The following is a 17,957-nucleotide window of genomic DNA, read 5'->3' as shown; positions in this document are numbered from 1 at the left end:
TCACTAATATATCTAATTATATTCTAATAGTCTCTAAAGTTCTTATGTTTTTATCCTTTACACTAATCGTATGCTCACAAGCCAAACTGAACCACACACAGTACTCCCACTCTTTGAGTGAATGTGTGTGAATATGGGCTCTGATTGTATTTGGCGCAGTTCTGATACTGACGCTGAGCTGGAGCTGGTGTGTGGCCAGGCGGGGCAGGCTGGTGCCTTTGATGCAGTGCAGTGCACTAACTGGTCTAAGGGGGGCGCTGGAGCACTGGCTCTAGCCGAAGCTGTTCAGAGAGCAGCAAAACTACCTGGACGGTTCAGGTTCCTGTACGACTCACAGGTAAGAAGTGGCGAAGTGGGTAAAATGTGCGCTGGTACATTTGCATTTATGCATTTAGCAAGCGCATTTATCTGAAGCGACTTACAAATAAGGTAGCCTAGGTTTAAATCCCACAAACATCCACTAACGGTAACACTTTATTTTAGTGTCCTTGTTACATGTACTTACCATAGTAATAACAGTAAATTATTCATAATTACATGCAACTAACCCTAAACCAAACCCTAATCCTAACCTTAACTCTGTAGTAAGTACATGTTGTTAATTCATATTACTCAGTACTTAAATATATAATTACACTGTAACAATGACACCTTAGAATAAAGTGTAACTCCACTAACTTTTACCACTGAAACTGATGCTAAAAATACTGTGCTTTGTGTAAGGCAAGGTAAGTTTATTTGTATAGCACATTCCTACACAGTGGCAATTCAAAGTGCTTTACACAGAAATGGTATTAAAATATTCGTAAGTGAATAATATAAAATAAAAAATATAAAATAAAAATAAAAAAACGATACAGGTATAAAAGAATGAAAAGAGTAAAACGATTCAAAGATGAAACAGGGTTAAATTGAAACATAAAATAAAGTGCAAGCAGTTCGGACAAAGCACAGTGCTTATTCAGTAAATGCATAGCTAAACAGATGTGTTTTGTGTCTGGATTTGAAAGTGGCTACTGTTGGAGCACATCTGATCTGTTCAGGAAGCTGGTTCAAGCTACGGCTGGCATAATAGCTAAACGCAGACTCTCCTTGCTTTGCGTGAACCTTGGTATTTCTAACTGACTTGATCCTGATGATCTGAGTGATCTGTTGGGTTTGTATTCTATCAGCATATCTGCAATGTATTGAGGTCCTAGGCCATTAAGTGATTTATATACCAGTAAGAATACTTTGAAACCTATTCTAAATGTAACTGGAAGCCAGTGTAAAGACCTGAGGACTGGTGTGATATGGTCATATTTTCTGGTTCTGCTCAGAATCCTGGCAGCAGTGTTCTGTATGTACTGCAGCTGTCTAATGGTCTTTTTGGGAAGGCCGGTGAGAAGACCATTACAATAGTCCACCCTACTGGTGATAAAACCATGAACGAGTTTCTCTAGGTCTTGTCAGGAAACAAAGCATCTAATTCTTGATATATTTTTGAGATGATAGTAAGCTTATTTAGTTATTGCTTTGACATGACTACTGAAACTCAGGTCTGACTCCAAAATCACACCCAGATTCCTGGCTTGATCTTTAGTTGTTTGACCCCTAGCTTCAAGGAATGCATTCACCTTGAGAATTTCATCTTTGTTTCCAAATGCAATGACTTCAGTTTTGTCTTTGTTTAACTGAAGAAAGTTTTGCCACATCCAGTTGTTAACTTCATTTTATTACCCAAGGTCCCTTGCTGTTCTTTCCCACACATATTCTGAGATCAATTAACACTTTATATATAGAGCTGTTTCATTACCAGCCAATGACTTTATCATGCATGAAATCGTTTTAATTGACAAGGCTTAAATATAACCAGCATGAAAACTTTTCACATATTACACCAATTAAGGCAAGGAAGAAACCTGTGTGTATATTAAGTACAGAAAGTAACTCAAACTAATGCATTATTAAACACAGATAATTATTATTATTATTTTTTTTTTTTCAGATTCCAGCTGATGATAAGTTAAGGACTGTGGCACAAAAGATGTACGGTGCAAAAGATATCAAGCTGTCTTCAAAAGCAAAGGAAAAACTTGCACTTTATACAAAACAGGTAAGCTTCCTTTTACACAATAAAGCCCTATTTGGACGGTAATTGTTTCTCATGTGGATGTCCGTAAAAAAAAATGTGCATGCCATCTCAGTGATAAAACTCGTGCATTCGGATGGCAATTTATTCACGGTGTAGGAGCGAGTTTTCTGATCATATGAATCTGGGAACGCGCTGCTCACGTGGTCAATAACATGATTGTATACTGTAAATAAAATGTCATATGCTTGGTATAACAAGAATAAATGCATATTTAATTTAATGATAGGAAAATAATATCCTAATTATTATTTACTTATTTAAATCTGTTTAAAAATATGACGATATATAGACGCACATTATAGTTAAAATAGTTTTCTGTCTTGTATTTTATCTCAAAATAAAGGATATAATTTTATTACACATGGAAATGAGCCGAAATAAGTTAATACTGCTTCTTATTTACATAAATAACTGCTTGGTTATTTTAACATACTATATATAAGTAATAACGGACCATTTCAATATATGAAATATATTGCTCTTGCTAGCATTTCAGTAATAAAAGGCTAGATCTTTAAAATGCATCCAAATTACAGTGAAGGATATAAACAGTGAATTTTAAAGTGATATATTTTTGTCAAAAAACAGTAGGTCATTTTTACACGGGTGGTGGGAGAAAAACACTGATATTCTGGATTCAGACGGCAATAAAATAAAAGACTAGCCCCTGTAAATGATGAAAATACCTCACGACCCCATGAGAAACAACAACCGTCCTAATAGGGCTATAGGTTGTTTAATTGCATGTACATGCAGTGATTCGCATAAACTTCTGATATTTGCTTATAGAATAAACTGCATTAATGAGAAGTTCTTCATCAAATGCAGTATATACATGTACTATGACACAAATACTAATACTGTAGGTTAATTAATGTGGGTTGGTGTAATTAATGGAAGCAGCTGTTGTAAGTTAATGAGAGTTTAAAAAAAAAACATTGTATGACATATTGTGGATACTTTGGGCCAGATTTACTAACAGCTTGCGCTAGCGCAAACCCTCTTTTGGTGTTAAAAAACTACTGTCAGGATTTACTGTAGACACTGAAAGACACTGAAAAGGAGTGGACAGGCTTATTTTTGCGGCTGACCTTATTGCATAAGCATTTGTAAGAGTTTCCATTTCAGACCTAAAATTTTTGGGAGGAGAGTATTTAAATGAATCATGCTAGGTGATTTACTAAGGTTTGCGCTTTTCAATTTACTGGTATTTGTGCTATTATTTACCAACCAAAAAAGCACATCTTAAACCGGGCCCTAATTTGCATTGCTCTTGGTAGATTGCATTGGTCATTATGGAAATTAATGTATTTTTTGCAATTGTGCTCTCATTCTAACTTGCCCTGTTTAGTAAATCTGGCCCGTAGAGTGGAAAATCTACCAGAATGTTGAAGGAATGGGTTTGACTGTTGTGAATTTGTGTGTGTGTGTGTGTGTGTGTGTGTGTGTGTGTGTGTGTGTGTGTGTGTGTGTGTGTGTGTGTGTGTGTGTGTGTGTGTGTGTGTGTGTGTGTGTGTGTGTGTGTGTGTGTGTGTGTGTGTGTGTGTGTGTGTGTGTGTGTGTGTGTGTGTGTGTGTGTGTGTGTGTGTGTGTGTGTGTGTGTGTGTGTGTGTGTGTGTTTTGTATTTTGTGTGTTTAAAAAGAAGGGGTGGTCTTGTTATTTTGGGAAACTATTTGACTTCTGTGAAATTTCAATGGCTTACACTAAAGTATGCATGTATGTTTTCCTCTCTGCCTGAGGGAGCATAACATTCTCTCTTATTTTACTTTCTTTCATCTCTCTTAAAGGGCTTTGGGAATTTGCCGGTTTACATAGCCAAAACACACCTGTCCTTTAGTAATGACCCCATGATGAAGGGAGCGCCCACCAACTTCATGCTGCCCGTAACCGATATCAAGGCTAATGTTGGAGCAGGTTTCCTCTCCTGTCTGACTGACTCCGTGAGTTTTATACTCCTTTATCTATCAGCAGTAATATTAGAGTTGTCATTTTCTACAAATAAATGCTCTAAATGACAATATTTTTATTTGAAATTTGGAAGAAATGTTGCAAGTAGTTTGTAGAATAAATGAATTTTTTAAATTGTACTCAAACAGGTACATATGTATAAATTATAAATCCAGAGAAAATTATAAATTTTCTGGGGTCTCTTAATTTAATCTTAATTTTTTCCAGAGCTGTATATATACACTACCATTCATGTTCAGTTTGGGGTCAGCAAGTCTGAAAGAAATGAACACTTTTATTTAGCAAGGACACATGACTTTGCTTAAAACTGATATTAAAGACATTTAAAGGGCCCTATCATACACTCGGCGCAATGCGACGGCAGGCGCGACGCAAGTATGTTTTGCTAGTTTCAGCCTGACACAGTTATCATTTTCACGTCCAGCGCAACGTTGTTAAAATAGCAAATGCACCTTGCATCTGTTCGCCCATGGGTGTGCTGGTCTGAAAACAAGGTGTGTTCAGGAGCATTGTTGCCGCATTGCTATTTTGAGGCAACTGAAAATGACTGTGCCATTGACCAACAAAAACCTGGTCTAAAGTCAATAGCACAGTATTTTTTGTTATTTAAAGGGCCATTAGTAATATGCGCCTATAGGCGGGTACACAGCGCAATACACTCGCAGCAGCACACATTTTTAAATATTAAAAATAAAAGGATTCTCCTCTGGAGAAGCGTTCTGTATTTCCGCTCGCAAATTCCGCCATGTAAATTGCAAATCCACCATGGTGCAAGCGCAAATGGCTTTTAAAGGGAATGGGAGACTCTGGTTGGTTTATTGCATGTTATGCCCAAAACACACCCATGACCGACCATTTTTTTCCGTCGTTAAACTAGCAAAAGTGGAATTCGGACACAGCCTAAGTGCACCTGCGCCATGCACTTCAGACCATGCGCTCGGGTCATTAAAATAGGGCCCATAATGTTCTAAAATATTATTTCAAATAAATGCTGTTCTATTGAACTTTCTATTGATCAAAGATTCCTGTAAAGGAATAATTAAGTAATTAAGTAAATCTTTTCAACACTGATAATAAGAAATGTTTCTTGAGCACCAAAAATCAGTATATTAGAATGATTTCTGAAGGATCATGTGACACTGAAGATTGAAGTAAAAAATCCTAACAATACTAAACTTTTGAATGGTAGTGTATGTAAAGGCTATATTTCTCACACCTTAGTGGTGTAGGCTACATTAAAAAAATACATAAAATGAGCCCAGTCACAATAAACTATCTTCCCATGCCTGAAGAAGGAAAAAACATAACAGTAAAGTGATTGTTGTCTTCAACCATGTCCTCAGTGTTGATGATAACCGGCTGAACACACTAATGGAAGATGAAATGATGAGATTACATGAACACTAGGGTGGTTAACCTCTAGTCAGATGATGTCATTGACTTATTTCTGTCCCCTTCAGTCAGTCGCTCATCGGGTGAGTGTACAGAGCAGAAAAGAAAGAGAGAATATTTGGTCACACATGTTGTGGATATTTTTATCCAGACACGTTGCTAGGCTGCATGCTGCGCTGAACATGAGCTGTTCAACAAAATCCACTGGTGGTCCAAGTGACCTTATCCAACGTTTATGTTCATTACAGATTAAAATGTAACTCGATTTTTTTTTAACTGCTCTTCAGGGTAGCAGCCATATCCATATCCAGTTATGGTTAACTTGGCTAAGCATGGTTTTCTTTAGCTTGTTTTCTGTTCATTGCTTGAGCCAGCTTTTTTTTGTCTCAGGGAAACAAAACATAATGGGTGTATTATTGAGGTCTCCTTCATGATAACGCCAGATTGACTAATTTCTCCAAACTCTCCAACAGACAAATACAGAAATGGAAGATCCCATGTGGCCCTGTTTCCATGGAAACAACCTTTACCATGACAGCAAGTAGCTCAATGGCTACTCTCTAAGGTGGGAAAGCTGAAATTGGTTTAATTAATGGTCAATCAAACTTTTAAAAACTGGAAAGAAACACGTTTCTTTTTAACATGGCTAAATTATTTTTAAAACCTACAAAGACTCTTCAGTCAAATAGCTAACGGCATAACATTTTTAGCACCAAATGCTCAAAATGTAGACCATTGTCATGTTTTACAGTAATTTGCTATAAAACATCCTATATGTACAAACAGCTAATTATCAAAATCTTTGTCACTGTATTATCTGTACATTTGTAAACTGACGAACAATGTTGCTCTGTACTGTATTTTAATTCACTCCAGAATTCACAGTTATTACGCTGTCCTTCTTGAACCATAAGATATTTGTTGCCGTGACCAATTGTCTGTCAGTATTTTACGCTGCAGTTTGACAGTATTATTGAAAGTCCCATTTGATTTTATAGATTGCGCATTAATTCTATGAGATAGCTCCCATGTCTATACATTGTTATCTTTTATGCCTTGAATAATATCTTGGCTTGGCCTTTAATGAAGTTTCCAGTTGCTATAGATACTAAGCTGACAGCCTGATTGTCAAATATAATCAGATAATTGTATATTTGTCCAGCTTGTTAGTCCAGTTTATTTTTATCCTTTTCTTCAATACATGTTACCCAGCAGCCATTGCTGCCGTCCAGTAGTCAATGATCACTGTCAATATGTCCCTTACAGTTATCTGGTGCTGTGTTGCTAGACAAACATTCAGTTTTTATTGGATGAAACCCATGTGTGTGTATCGTTCCAACGGTTGAGGACAGTATGATTCCTTAAATTATTTTTGAAAGATGTTTCTTATGCTTACCAGTTTGATGACAAATACAGTAAAACTGTAATATTGTGAAATAATATTACAATTTAAAATATCTATCTGTTTGATTTAGAATATATTTTTATGATGTAATTTATTCCTGTGATGGTACCTGAATTTTCTGCATCATTACTAGTCTTCAGTGTAACATGATCCTTCAGAAATAATTCCAATATGCTAATTTGGGGCTCAAGAAACTATTATTATCAAGGAATTATTATTGTGTGAAAACAGTTCTGCTGCTTAATATTTTTGTGGGAACTGCTACATTTTGATTCTTTGATAAACAAAACATTCAAAAGAACAGCATTTATTTGAAATAGAAAGCTTTTGCAACATTAGCAATGGCTTTACTGTCACTTTTGATCACTTTAATTCATTCTTGCTGAATATAAGTATTAATTTCTTTCCAAAAAAAATCATACTGACCCCAAACTTTTGAATGGTAATGTGTGTACAGTGCTGGGTATATTACTTACAAATTGTAGACTGTTACTGATTCCAAATTACACATTACACATTTTATGCAATATAATCTGACTACTTTTTGGTTTATCACATTGAAAGGAGTAGGATTGTATTGATATAGCTATGAAAAATGTATCTAATCAGTTACTACCCAGCATTGTGTGTGTATATGTATGCTGGTGTGTGTGTGTATATATATATTATATTATATATATAATATATATATATATATATATATACAGTGAGGAAAATAAGTATTTGAACACCCTGCTATTTTGCAAGTTCTCCCACTTAGAAATCATGGAGGGGTCTGAAATTGTCATCGTAGGTGCATGTCCACTGAGAGACATAATCTAAAAAAAAATCCAGAAATCACAATGTATGATTTTTTAACTATTTATTTGTATGATACAGCTGCAAATAAGTATTTGAACACCTGTCTATCAGCTGAATTCTGACCCTCAAAGACCTGTTAGTCTGCCTTTAAAATGTCCACCTCCACTCCATTTATTATCCTAAATTAGATGCACCTGTTTGAGGTCGTTAGCTGCATAAAGACACCTGTCCACCCCATAGAATCAGTAAGAATCCAACTACTAACATGGCCAAGACCAAAGAGCTGTCCAAAGACACTAGAGACAAAATTGTACACCTCCACAAGGCTGGAAAGGGCTACGGGGAAATTGCCAAGCAGCTTGGTGAAAAAGGTCCACTGCTGGAGCAATCATTAGAAAATGGAAGAAGCTAAACATGACTGTCAATCTCCCTTGGACTGGGGCTCCATGCAAGATCTCACCTCGTGGGGTCCCAATGATCCTAAGACAGGTGAGAAATCAGCCCAGAACTCCACATTGGAGGAGCTGGTCAATGACCTGCAAAGAGCTGGGACCACCGTTTCCAAAGTTACTGTTGGTAATACACTAAGACATCATGGTTTGAAATCATGCATGGCACGGAAGGTTCCCCTGCTTGAACCAGCACATGTCCAGGCCCGTCTTAAGTTTGCCAATGACCATTTGGATGATCCAGAGGAGTCATGGGAGAAAGTCATGTGGTTAGGTGAGACCAAAATATAACTTTTTGGTCATAATTCCACTAAACGTGTTTGGAGGAAGAAGAATGATGAGTACCATCCCAAGAACACTATCCCTACTGTGAAGCATGGGGGTGGTAGCATCATGCTTTGGGGGTGTTTTTCTGCACATGGGACAGGGCGACTGCACTGTATTAAGGAGAGGATGACCGGGGCCATGTATTGCGAGATTTTGGGGAACAACCTCCTTCCCTCAGTTAGAGCATTGAAGATTGGTCGAGGCTGGGTCTTCCAACATGACAATGACCCGAAGCACACAGCCAGGATAACCAAGTAGTGGCTCTGTAATATCAAGGGTCTGGTGTGGCCTAGCCAGTCTCCAGACCTAAACCCAATAGAGAATCTTTGGAGGGAGCTCAAACTCCGTGTTTCTCAGCGACAGGCCAGAAACCTGACTGATCTAGAGAAGATCTGTGTGGAGGAGTGGGCCAAAATCCCTCCTGCAGTGTGTGCAAACCTGGTGAAAAACTACAGGAAACGTTTGACCTCTGTAATTGCAAACAAAGGCTACTGTACCAAATATTAACATTGATTTTCTCAGGTGTTCAAATACTTATTTGCAGCTGTATCATACAAATAAATAGTTAAAAAATCATACATTGTGATTTCAGGATTTTTTTTTTAGATTATGTCTCACAGTGGACATGCACCTACGATGACAATTTCAGACCCCTCCATGATTTCTAAGTGGGAGAACCTGCAAAATAGCTGGGTGTTCAAATACTTATTTTCCTCACTATATATATATATATAAATATATATATATATATAAATATATATATATATATATATATATATAAATATATATATAAATATATATATATATATATATATATATATAAATAAATATATATATATATATATATATATATATATATATATATATATATATATATATATATATATATATATATATATATCCTTATGCTCATCAAGCCTAAATTTATTTAATCAAAAATACAGAAAAAACTGTAGCCTATTATTGTGAAATATTATTACATTATGTTCTTTTTAACTTTTTATTAATCCAACAATCTTGAAAAAAGTATCACAGTTTCCATCATTGACATTAAATCCTCATATTAGAATGATTTCTGAATGATCATGTGACACTATGCTGAAAATCCAGCTGTGATCACAAAAATAAATAATATTTTAAATTATTTTAAAATAGAAAACCATTATTTTAATATATTTCACAATATTGCTGTTTTTTTATCAAATAAATGCAGGCTTGAAGAACATAAGAGACTTCATAATGCAGCATAATATTCAAAAATGTTAACGTTAATATAATAAAGTCCTTTCACGTAACCATTTCGCCAGCCTACACTTCACATAAAGGCCTGTAGGTGCCGGTGGCACTTGGGTTTTGTTAACTTTGATAGTTTCATGAAATAGTAAACGGTGTATCAATATAGGCTACATAAATACAAGTGAATTTAACACTACTTACCATTAATGCGACTTTTGCTGCTGCATGGTTTTGTGCAGGGATTTGTTTGTTGTCAGTTAAAATCCATTTAGCCCCGCCCACAAAATGTTTTGCTCGGGCAATTCGGTCTGGACTCGCTCCATAGAGGAGGAATTATGCCCGAACAGAAACTGTTCGGACCAATGAAATTGTCAGGGCGGGCTTTAGACGATGATGGACAGATGATCAACAGTAACGTAATCATCCACGTCATCGAAGGCTCTTGGGTTGAATTTGCTCTTATCCTAAACGGAGAACTTGTTCGTATATGCGTTCACCTTTACTATTTCTCTCAGAAACGATGATCGTGTTGGTAAGTACTCTGTGTATCCTTAAATGATTTTATTACTGCCAAAGATCGTTTACACTCATCTTTTTCTTGTAACGTTACTTAATCCAGCGTGCGTGCAGACAGGGTTTCCAAGTGTTTTTGCAATGTCGCGCACAATTGCTACTCAAAACTATAGCCCAAAACTATAGCTTTCCGGGGGGCTCTCCGGAAAAAAATGGCGTTTGGTTGGCAAAATATGTTATTTTGGCAAGGTTGCCTGCTAAAATTCGCATTCCTGGGTTTATATAATCACATAATTGGGGTCGCTTCAACCCGCGGACATGGAGAAAAACACGGACTTAGTAACAGTGCAGTTGAGTTCTGTTGACATTTGACAACTAACGTTACGCGTCGCTCCGTTGCTCTGATTGGTTGTGGGTCTATCCAATTGAGGTCTTTCCTGGCTCGGTTGAAACACGCCCCATAATCAAAGCTCAATGGAGCGGTACCAGACTCAAATTCTGACTAGAATTGAGTATGGCCACGCCAGGCTAGAAAATTACCGCTCCACTTCACATCGCCCATTGGAATTTGAACTTGCTTTGCCAGATCACGATTGGTTGGTATATTACACACTAACAAATGGGCATTGGTGATTGTGTAATACTTTAAAATATATAATATATAGATGTGTAATTAAATCAACACATTAGCTCTGATTATGGATGAAAAAAAAAATATTGGTTTACTTTTTCCCCGTAAGGCCACACACTCTCTGAAAGGACCATATTTGGCTCGAGAGCCGTTTCCGAACAGTGGAAAATCAGCTGTCAATCAAAACGCACGCAACCCATAGCAACGCATTATAGCAACGCCTCAACAGAAATTGTCCGACTTTTGAGCCGTCCATTACTATTGTATACATTGTCATGTTATAATAATCACATTTATTTAGTTTTATTGACCACGATATTATCATTGATATTTGTCTGAGAGGGGCACTTTTGATTCATTTTGAAAAAGGGCAGGGGCTCGAGCACCCAAAGCCCCCCCCTCTGCACGTGCCTGATATATACATACATACATACAATTATTTCATGCATGTTGTATCTGCAACAAAAAAAAAACCGTTGCATTAATTGCTGTGTTGATACTGTTGAATAAATGTTTCGGAGGTTTATTTTAACAAATTATTGCCTTCTTGTTTTTATGTTTTAAATTTAAAAGGTTACAGGTTTCATGGAAACCTACATTCATGCATAGAACTGTTGAACTCCTTTGTATCCAGATGCTGAAGGAATATTTTAGCACATTTTGCTTTGTAAACGGAATGTTAAACGGGTCTTTCACCATGAAAATAGAGCCATATTTGCTAAGTAAGATACTGAGTGCTCATCTGGCCTGTTTCATTCAGGGGTTATTTCGGTACATTGCCATGAGGCAGCCCATTCAAGTGAACCTGAATGAACTGCCAGGCTTAAATAATCTAATGTGGTAGCTTTGTCAAGTACTTTTTTTGTTTTGTTTTTCTGGTGAGGCTTTCAAGGGCATATTTTGCTCAGACCTCTGGGACCATTTCATGAATGAGATGTCAAGATTTGTTTCTCATATCCGGAGTGAAAGAATCAATCCCTCCTCTGAACAAAGTGTACAGCTAAAAGGTCCATAAGGAAATATCTGCTACAGACATGACTATAAAGAAGACCCTTGGAAAATGAGATAACAGGTCATATTTGCACATGTCTTTTGCAAACATCAAGCAAGCTTCCAAATGAGAATTAATTTCTGTGTACCATCTGCTCATCATGGATATTTAATTTAACTGCCAGATTAAAGATTTTTGTGGGTCAGTAGTCACTAAACTGACAAAGTGAATATATATACGCACACATTTTTTTTAATACAGTATAGTGAGAGAAAGAGAGTTGTGTGTATGTGTGTGTGTACGTAGTTGATAGAAACGCATCGGACCCCATTAAACATGATAGGCTATAATTCACAAAAAGGTAAAGAATGAATTACCCACCACATTAAATAAATAGGATGGTTCTGTAGCCTATTATTCATACATGACAAATTACTGAAACTGATAATAAATACAAAACAATCGTATAAATAAAAGCAGAGAAATTCAGAAACATACACTGTAGCACAGTAACACAGCTGATGACATAGTGTAAACATTTGCTTCCTAGTTCTACGGCAGTACGACTTGTGTGCATGCGTCGTGGTGCTCAGGTAAACAGTGTCGGCCAATGGTAAACTGGTCTTCTGAAAGCGCTGCACTGTTTACGTTACGTCAACAGCGCACAAAAGTATTCTCGTCGCTTCATAACATTGAGGTTGAACCACTGGAGTCACACTTTTTTTTAACAATGGTCCTTGAAAGTCTATGAGAGTGCTCGGATTTCAAAATGATCTTAATTCGTGTTCCAAAGATAAAGAAAGGTCTTACGGATTTGGAACGACATGAGGGTGAGTAATTAATAACAATTTTTTTTTTGGGGTGAACTAATTCTTTAAGTTAATCTGTAAGTTCTACTACACATGTATGAAGTAAAATAATAATAAGCTAGTTGTAACGGAGTCCACTGTAGGCAAGTTGCTGAACCCAAGTGCAGTTTTATTTCCAAAACAAGGACGTGGCTTGGCAAAACAAACAAAAAAGACTTGGCTTGACTAAATTAAACTTGACTTGCTAACAGACTTGACTATAACAAACTAACCAACAGCAGGTTACAACATCAATACTAGACAAACACCATGACAAACATGAGGGCTTAAATACACAAGGACTAATGACTGGACAAGGGACACCTGTGAACAATGATGAGACAATGAACCAATGACAACATGACACAAGAACACGTGAGGGCATGGGAGTCACATGACAAACCAGGAACCAAGACAGTGAACATGGCAAATTGAGGCCCTGTCCCAAATGGCACCCTAAACCCTCACGGTCTTCCTCTGAGTCTGCACTTTCACAACTTAATACCGCTTTGACTGCCGGGAAGAAGTCCGCTGCGTAGCTCGCGCCAGTGCGGGCTCGGCAGAAGTGCGCAGAAGGGCGCATATCGACCTCAAAGGGGACCTTCTGAGACCTAAAATGATAAATGGGAAACACTACGGTCTCGTGGACTTAACGGACACGCGCACGCAGCGGCCATTGTGCACAACACCGAAAGTGCACATGAAGTGTGCCATTTGGGACAGGGCCTAAATGGGTGCATCTCAATCAGCTCCCTAGTTCAGTAGTCAGGGCACTGATCAGTACACAAGTCAATGGGCCGGCTCCCTGATCAGTGCCCTGACTGCTGAACTAGGGAGCTGATTAAGACACACCCATGATAAACCAAGAACATGAACATGAACCAACACCCTAAACACACTGTGACACTAGTATTAAATAAGTGTTTTTTAGAGTGTTTTAATATTTTACATAAGTATGTTGAATGTTTTTAACTTAATACGAACTTATGAACATATTAATGAAATTGTAATTTTATGTGCTTTCTTGTCAAGTTGCTATTTCAATTTTTTACACCAGTGGGGCCAATTTTCATGATCTCGCCTATAGGGCCCCACAACCCCATGGGCCGGCGTGTGTGTGTGTGTGTGTGTGTGTGTGTGTGTGTGTGTGTGTGTGTGTGTGTGTGTGTGTGTGTGTGTGTGTGTGTGTGTGTGTGTGTGTGTGTGTGTGTGTGTGTGTGTGTGTGTGTGTGTGTGTGTGTGTGTGTGTGTGTGTGTGTGTGTGTGTGTGTGTGTGTGTGTGTGTGTGTGTGTGTGTGTGTGCGTAATGATTATCTAGCAAACCATTTTGATATTATGTGAAAATTATTCAATGGGGTACAGTGGGATAAAACGCCCGCTTGGTACAAATTTCATTTTGTTTAAAAAATCCAATAATATGAAAACTCTGAACATTTTTCATACTTGGTTTATAAATTGTCATTGTCTCTGAAAACTAGACATATTTCTATTCTATACACATTTAACTTTTGTTTCCCTATACGTTTTTACAGAAATTAAAGTTGCCCCTCAGTTTTACAATCATCTCATTTCATCTCATCAGGACCAACAATTTTGCCCCCCCAAAGACAAAATTAATCATGTTCAAGATGAAATAAAGACATTTGATAGGCCTATGTGAAAAACAATGTAGGCCTAATTGTCACATGAATGAAATATTGTATTAATCATTTACAGTACAAAAAGTATTAAAATAATGTCAACTATCAATGACATTGTTATTAGATAGGCTAAATTAAACTAATGAGAGTGTCAAAAGTGTTCCAAAAGGCCAAAAGTAGACTACTCGTAGTTGAATAAATTGACAGTTTCGTGTATTTTCGACGTTTAAGTGTGGACAAAAAAGGCAAAATAGAAATTGTGTCAGGGAATCGTGTATGTGGTCGCAGTGATGGATATCAATAATATCTTCACTTTAGCAGAGCCTTCGCCGTGTTGATTGGATGGGTGACGGGCACGCTCACATAAAGCGTCAATCAGCTGGTCGTTATGGAAACAGATAGGCGCGTAACCTGCTGTGCTGAGTGTCGGCGCAAGTCTCTGCGAGTGGATTTATAAAAGCTCTTTGAATCTCGTCGCCCTCCACAACAGTGACAAGTTTACGTCGTGCTCTTCACTTACAGGTAACGTTAGGTGTTTTAACTTAACATTAACGCGTACGTTGTTGTACCACTTTTTAAATCTAAGTTAGCCCATGCCGTTCTACGCATGAGTTATATTTGTCATCATAAAGATTAAGATGCAAAAGTAATGGCCGTTTATATTTGTCTCAAACTTACAAACGTCACAAACAAAAAATACGTTTTATCGAAGTAGTTGTGACTGAGATATTCACGTCGCCTATAATTTATAGATAAAGTTGTTGTTTGCTATTGATGGTATAGTTCGCTTTTGCTGTTAGAACCTGTTAGAAAAACGCCTAGTCTGTTGAATTTAGGATGTTAGAGACATCACATCATTGGTGTCACACCCATTATGCGAGTTTGTTGTATGTGCTGTAAACATTACACCGTGTGTCGTCTCTGAGTATGAAATTTATATATATATATATATATATATATATATATATATATATATATATATATATATATATATATATATATATATATATATATATATACATATATATATATATACATATACCTAAAGATACACATTCTAAATGTGTGATATAAAAACATAAATAGATTTTTTCAACCAACAAGTGAAATACCTTTAACTTAAGCAATACAATGTTTTCTGTGTTGGTTTGCAGCATCTCCACATCTTTAAGCTGACAATATTGTAAGTGGAGAAAACACCCGCTTATGTAATTGATCCAATATTGCCAGTGAGAACCATTATTGACTTTGGTACTGTTTGATTAACCATGTCCACACAAGAGACAGAATTACCAGACTGTCAGGAGAAGGTGGGCTTGAAGAGAAAACTGACGGGTCCGCCACGACTTTTGCTGGGGAAGTCAAAATCAAAGGATAAATTGGAAGGTAAATCACAGAGAAGGCAAAGACAAGCTAAATGTTGTGATGGCACAGTGGAGAATAATGATCAAGAAAACAATGATGGCAAAGACAATGAATCCTCACTTATTAGCCATCACAGCCCTCAAAAAACCTCAGAGGGGAGGGAAACCCAGCCAGATGCTCCAGGAGATACCTCAGGAATTCTCGTAACACTGGAGGAGAGTGAAAGCAAAGATGAACGTATGGAAAGTAAAATGAAAATGACCAGAAGCACTTCAAAAGCATCCATTAAGAGGACATTTTCCTCACTCCTCAGATGTGGCAAGATGAAGGAATCAGACAGAACAGAAAACAAAAACAAAGCTCAACACAACATGTGCAACTCCGTGTCTCAGAATAAATTGAGTGATGCAAACAATAAGGAAGTTCAAAATGGAAAAAGTAAAAGGAGAGTTTTCTTCACAGTGTGGCCCATTTCTAAGAGATCTGCCACATCCAAAGATGTCAGTCTAGGAAGGGGATGTAAAGAGCAAGGCGGCGGCGTGGTTTTTCAGGAGATAACGGCACCAAAAGATTTGACATTTAAAAAGATCTTCCGCATCTTTCCAAGAAGGAAGAAAGCACCTCCTATTGATCAGTTTGAGTGTAGTGCTCCCAACGCAACACAAAAAGACGTGGCTGATCAACAGAATCAATCACCTGTGGCTGTTATGGACATTCCCAGTATCAAGAAAGAACAGAACCAAAAGGAAGAAATACAAGCGGAAAGCATTCCAGAAACATTTACATTCAGTGCAGACGTGAGCATTAACATAAAGATGGAGTCTGACCACATGGATAAAGAGCAGGAAATGTGTCCTGACCAAGATGTTAGTATGAATGAAGAAGAAGTCAAGGTCTTACAAACTAGTGGTCTTTTGGATTCAGAGGTTCCTCTGACATGTTGCAGTGGCTGTAGTTTAGAGTCTGGGTTTCCGGCCACATCATCAGGTAGTGATCTGCTAGTCTTAAATAAGGAGTCTATGGAGAATAATGCAAAATGCAGGCCAGTGATTACTATAGAGCATGCATACTTATCCGAGGAAGAGAACACGGATGAGGCACCACAGTTTGATGGTATTACAATGAATGGGTCCTGGCAACATTTAAAAATAAACAGCCTAACAAACAACACACTACATCCTTCTGACCTAGATGTTGACCATGGCCGATGTAATGAGACTTTACTGATTCAGACGGCAGTTTCAATGGTGCGAGCAGCCATCCGTGGTGCTGTGGAACAGCTCGCAATCGAGCAGCAGCACAATCAGATAAGTTTGGACCATGCGTAACCACACATAGTCACGTTTATTCAGAGAGGGTAGAAATAAGCTGCATAAAAGAGGAATTTCGAGATGACATGTATAAATATGTTTGTAACGATAAAATGATTGATGTCAGATTGTGGAAAAGTTTGTATTCATAGTGTGATTTTAAGGCTGTAAATTTGTACTTGCATGATTATCCTCTTTTCATGATGTTTGTACACTTTTTATTTAACGTTACCTTCTATTGTTCATATTTTTTATACTGCAATATGATTTCCTATGTTACTGTCTAGTTTCTATAGAAATTAATATCTCATCCATGATTCCAAGAAGGCACTGAGCCACATGCTTATGATATATTGTGTAAAAGTTAAAGGATTAGTTCACCCAAAAATGAAAATTCTGTCATTAATTACTCACCCTCATGTCGTTCCAAACCCATAAGACCTTCGTTCATCTTTGGAACATAAATTAATATATTTTTGATGAAATCCGAGAGCTCTCTGACCCCTCCATAGACAGCTATTTAATTAACACTTTCAATTCCCAGAAAGGTAGTAAAAACCACTCCAGTGGTTCAACCTTAAAGGAACACTCCACTTTTTTTGAAAATAGTTGAGTTTTACCGTTTTTGAATCCATTCAGCCGATCTTTGTATCTGGCGGTAGCACTTTTAGCATAGCTTAGCATACATCATTGATTCTGATCAGTCCATTAGCATCTCATTCAAAAAATGACCAAAGACACTTTCAATATTTTTCCTATTTAAAACGTGACTCTTCTACAGTTACATCGTGTGCTAAGACCAACTGAAAATGAAAAGTTGCGATTTTCTACACCTATATGGCTAGGAACTACTTTCTCATTCCTGCGTAATAGTCGCGAATCTTCGCGGCCGTACCATGGCTGCAGCGGCGCAATGATTCGTTGGTATTCTGTGAAACATGGTGGT

At 37.3% G+C, this 17,957-nt stretch overlaps 1 protein-coding gene across 2 annotated transcripts in view; it reads left to right on the top strand.

Moving 5' to 3' along the window:
* mthfd1a (methylenetetrahydrofolate dehydrogenase (NADP+ dependent) 1a, methenyltetrahydrofolate cyclohydrolase, formyltetrahydrofolate synthetase) overlaps positions 1-17,957 on the top strand; it is a 51,379-nt gene that overhangs the window by 22,246 nt on the left and 11,176 nt on the right. Inside the window, exons 24-27 of one of the 2 annotated variants that reach the window (XM_079831464.1) lie at positions 160-337; positions 1,988-2,095; positions 3,923-4,075; positions 5,969-7,308. In XM_079831464.1, coding sequence (XP_079687590.1) covers positions 160-337; positions 1,988-2,095; positions 3,923-4,075; positions 5,969-6,040 — 511 coding nt within the window. In that variant the 3' untranslated portion in view covers positions 6,041-7,308. Of the gene's footprint in view, positions 1-159; positions 338-1,987; positions 2,096-3,922; positions 4,076-5,968; positions 7,309-17,957 lie in introns of those variants that run through there. The other variant, XM_079831463.1, reaches the window with a different exon arrangement.

This window comes from Gobio gobio (genome assembly GCF_949357685.1).
Source record: "Gobio gobio genome assembly, chromosome: 12".
In the NCBI taxonomy this organism is placed as follows: domain Eukaryota; kingdom Metazoa; phylum Chordata; class Actinopteri; order Cypriniformes; family Gobionidae; genus Gobio; species Gobio gobio.
This window is presented reverse-complemented; position numbering and strand designations above follow the sequence as displayed.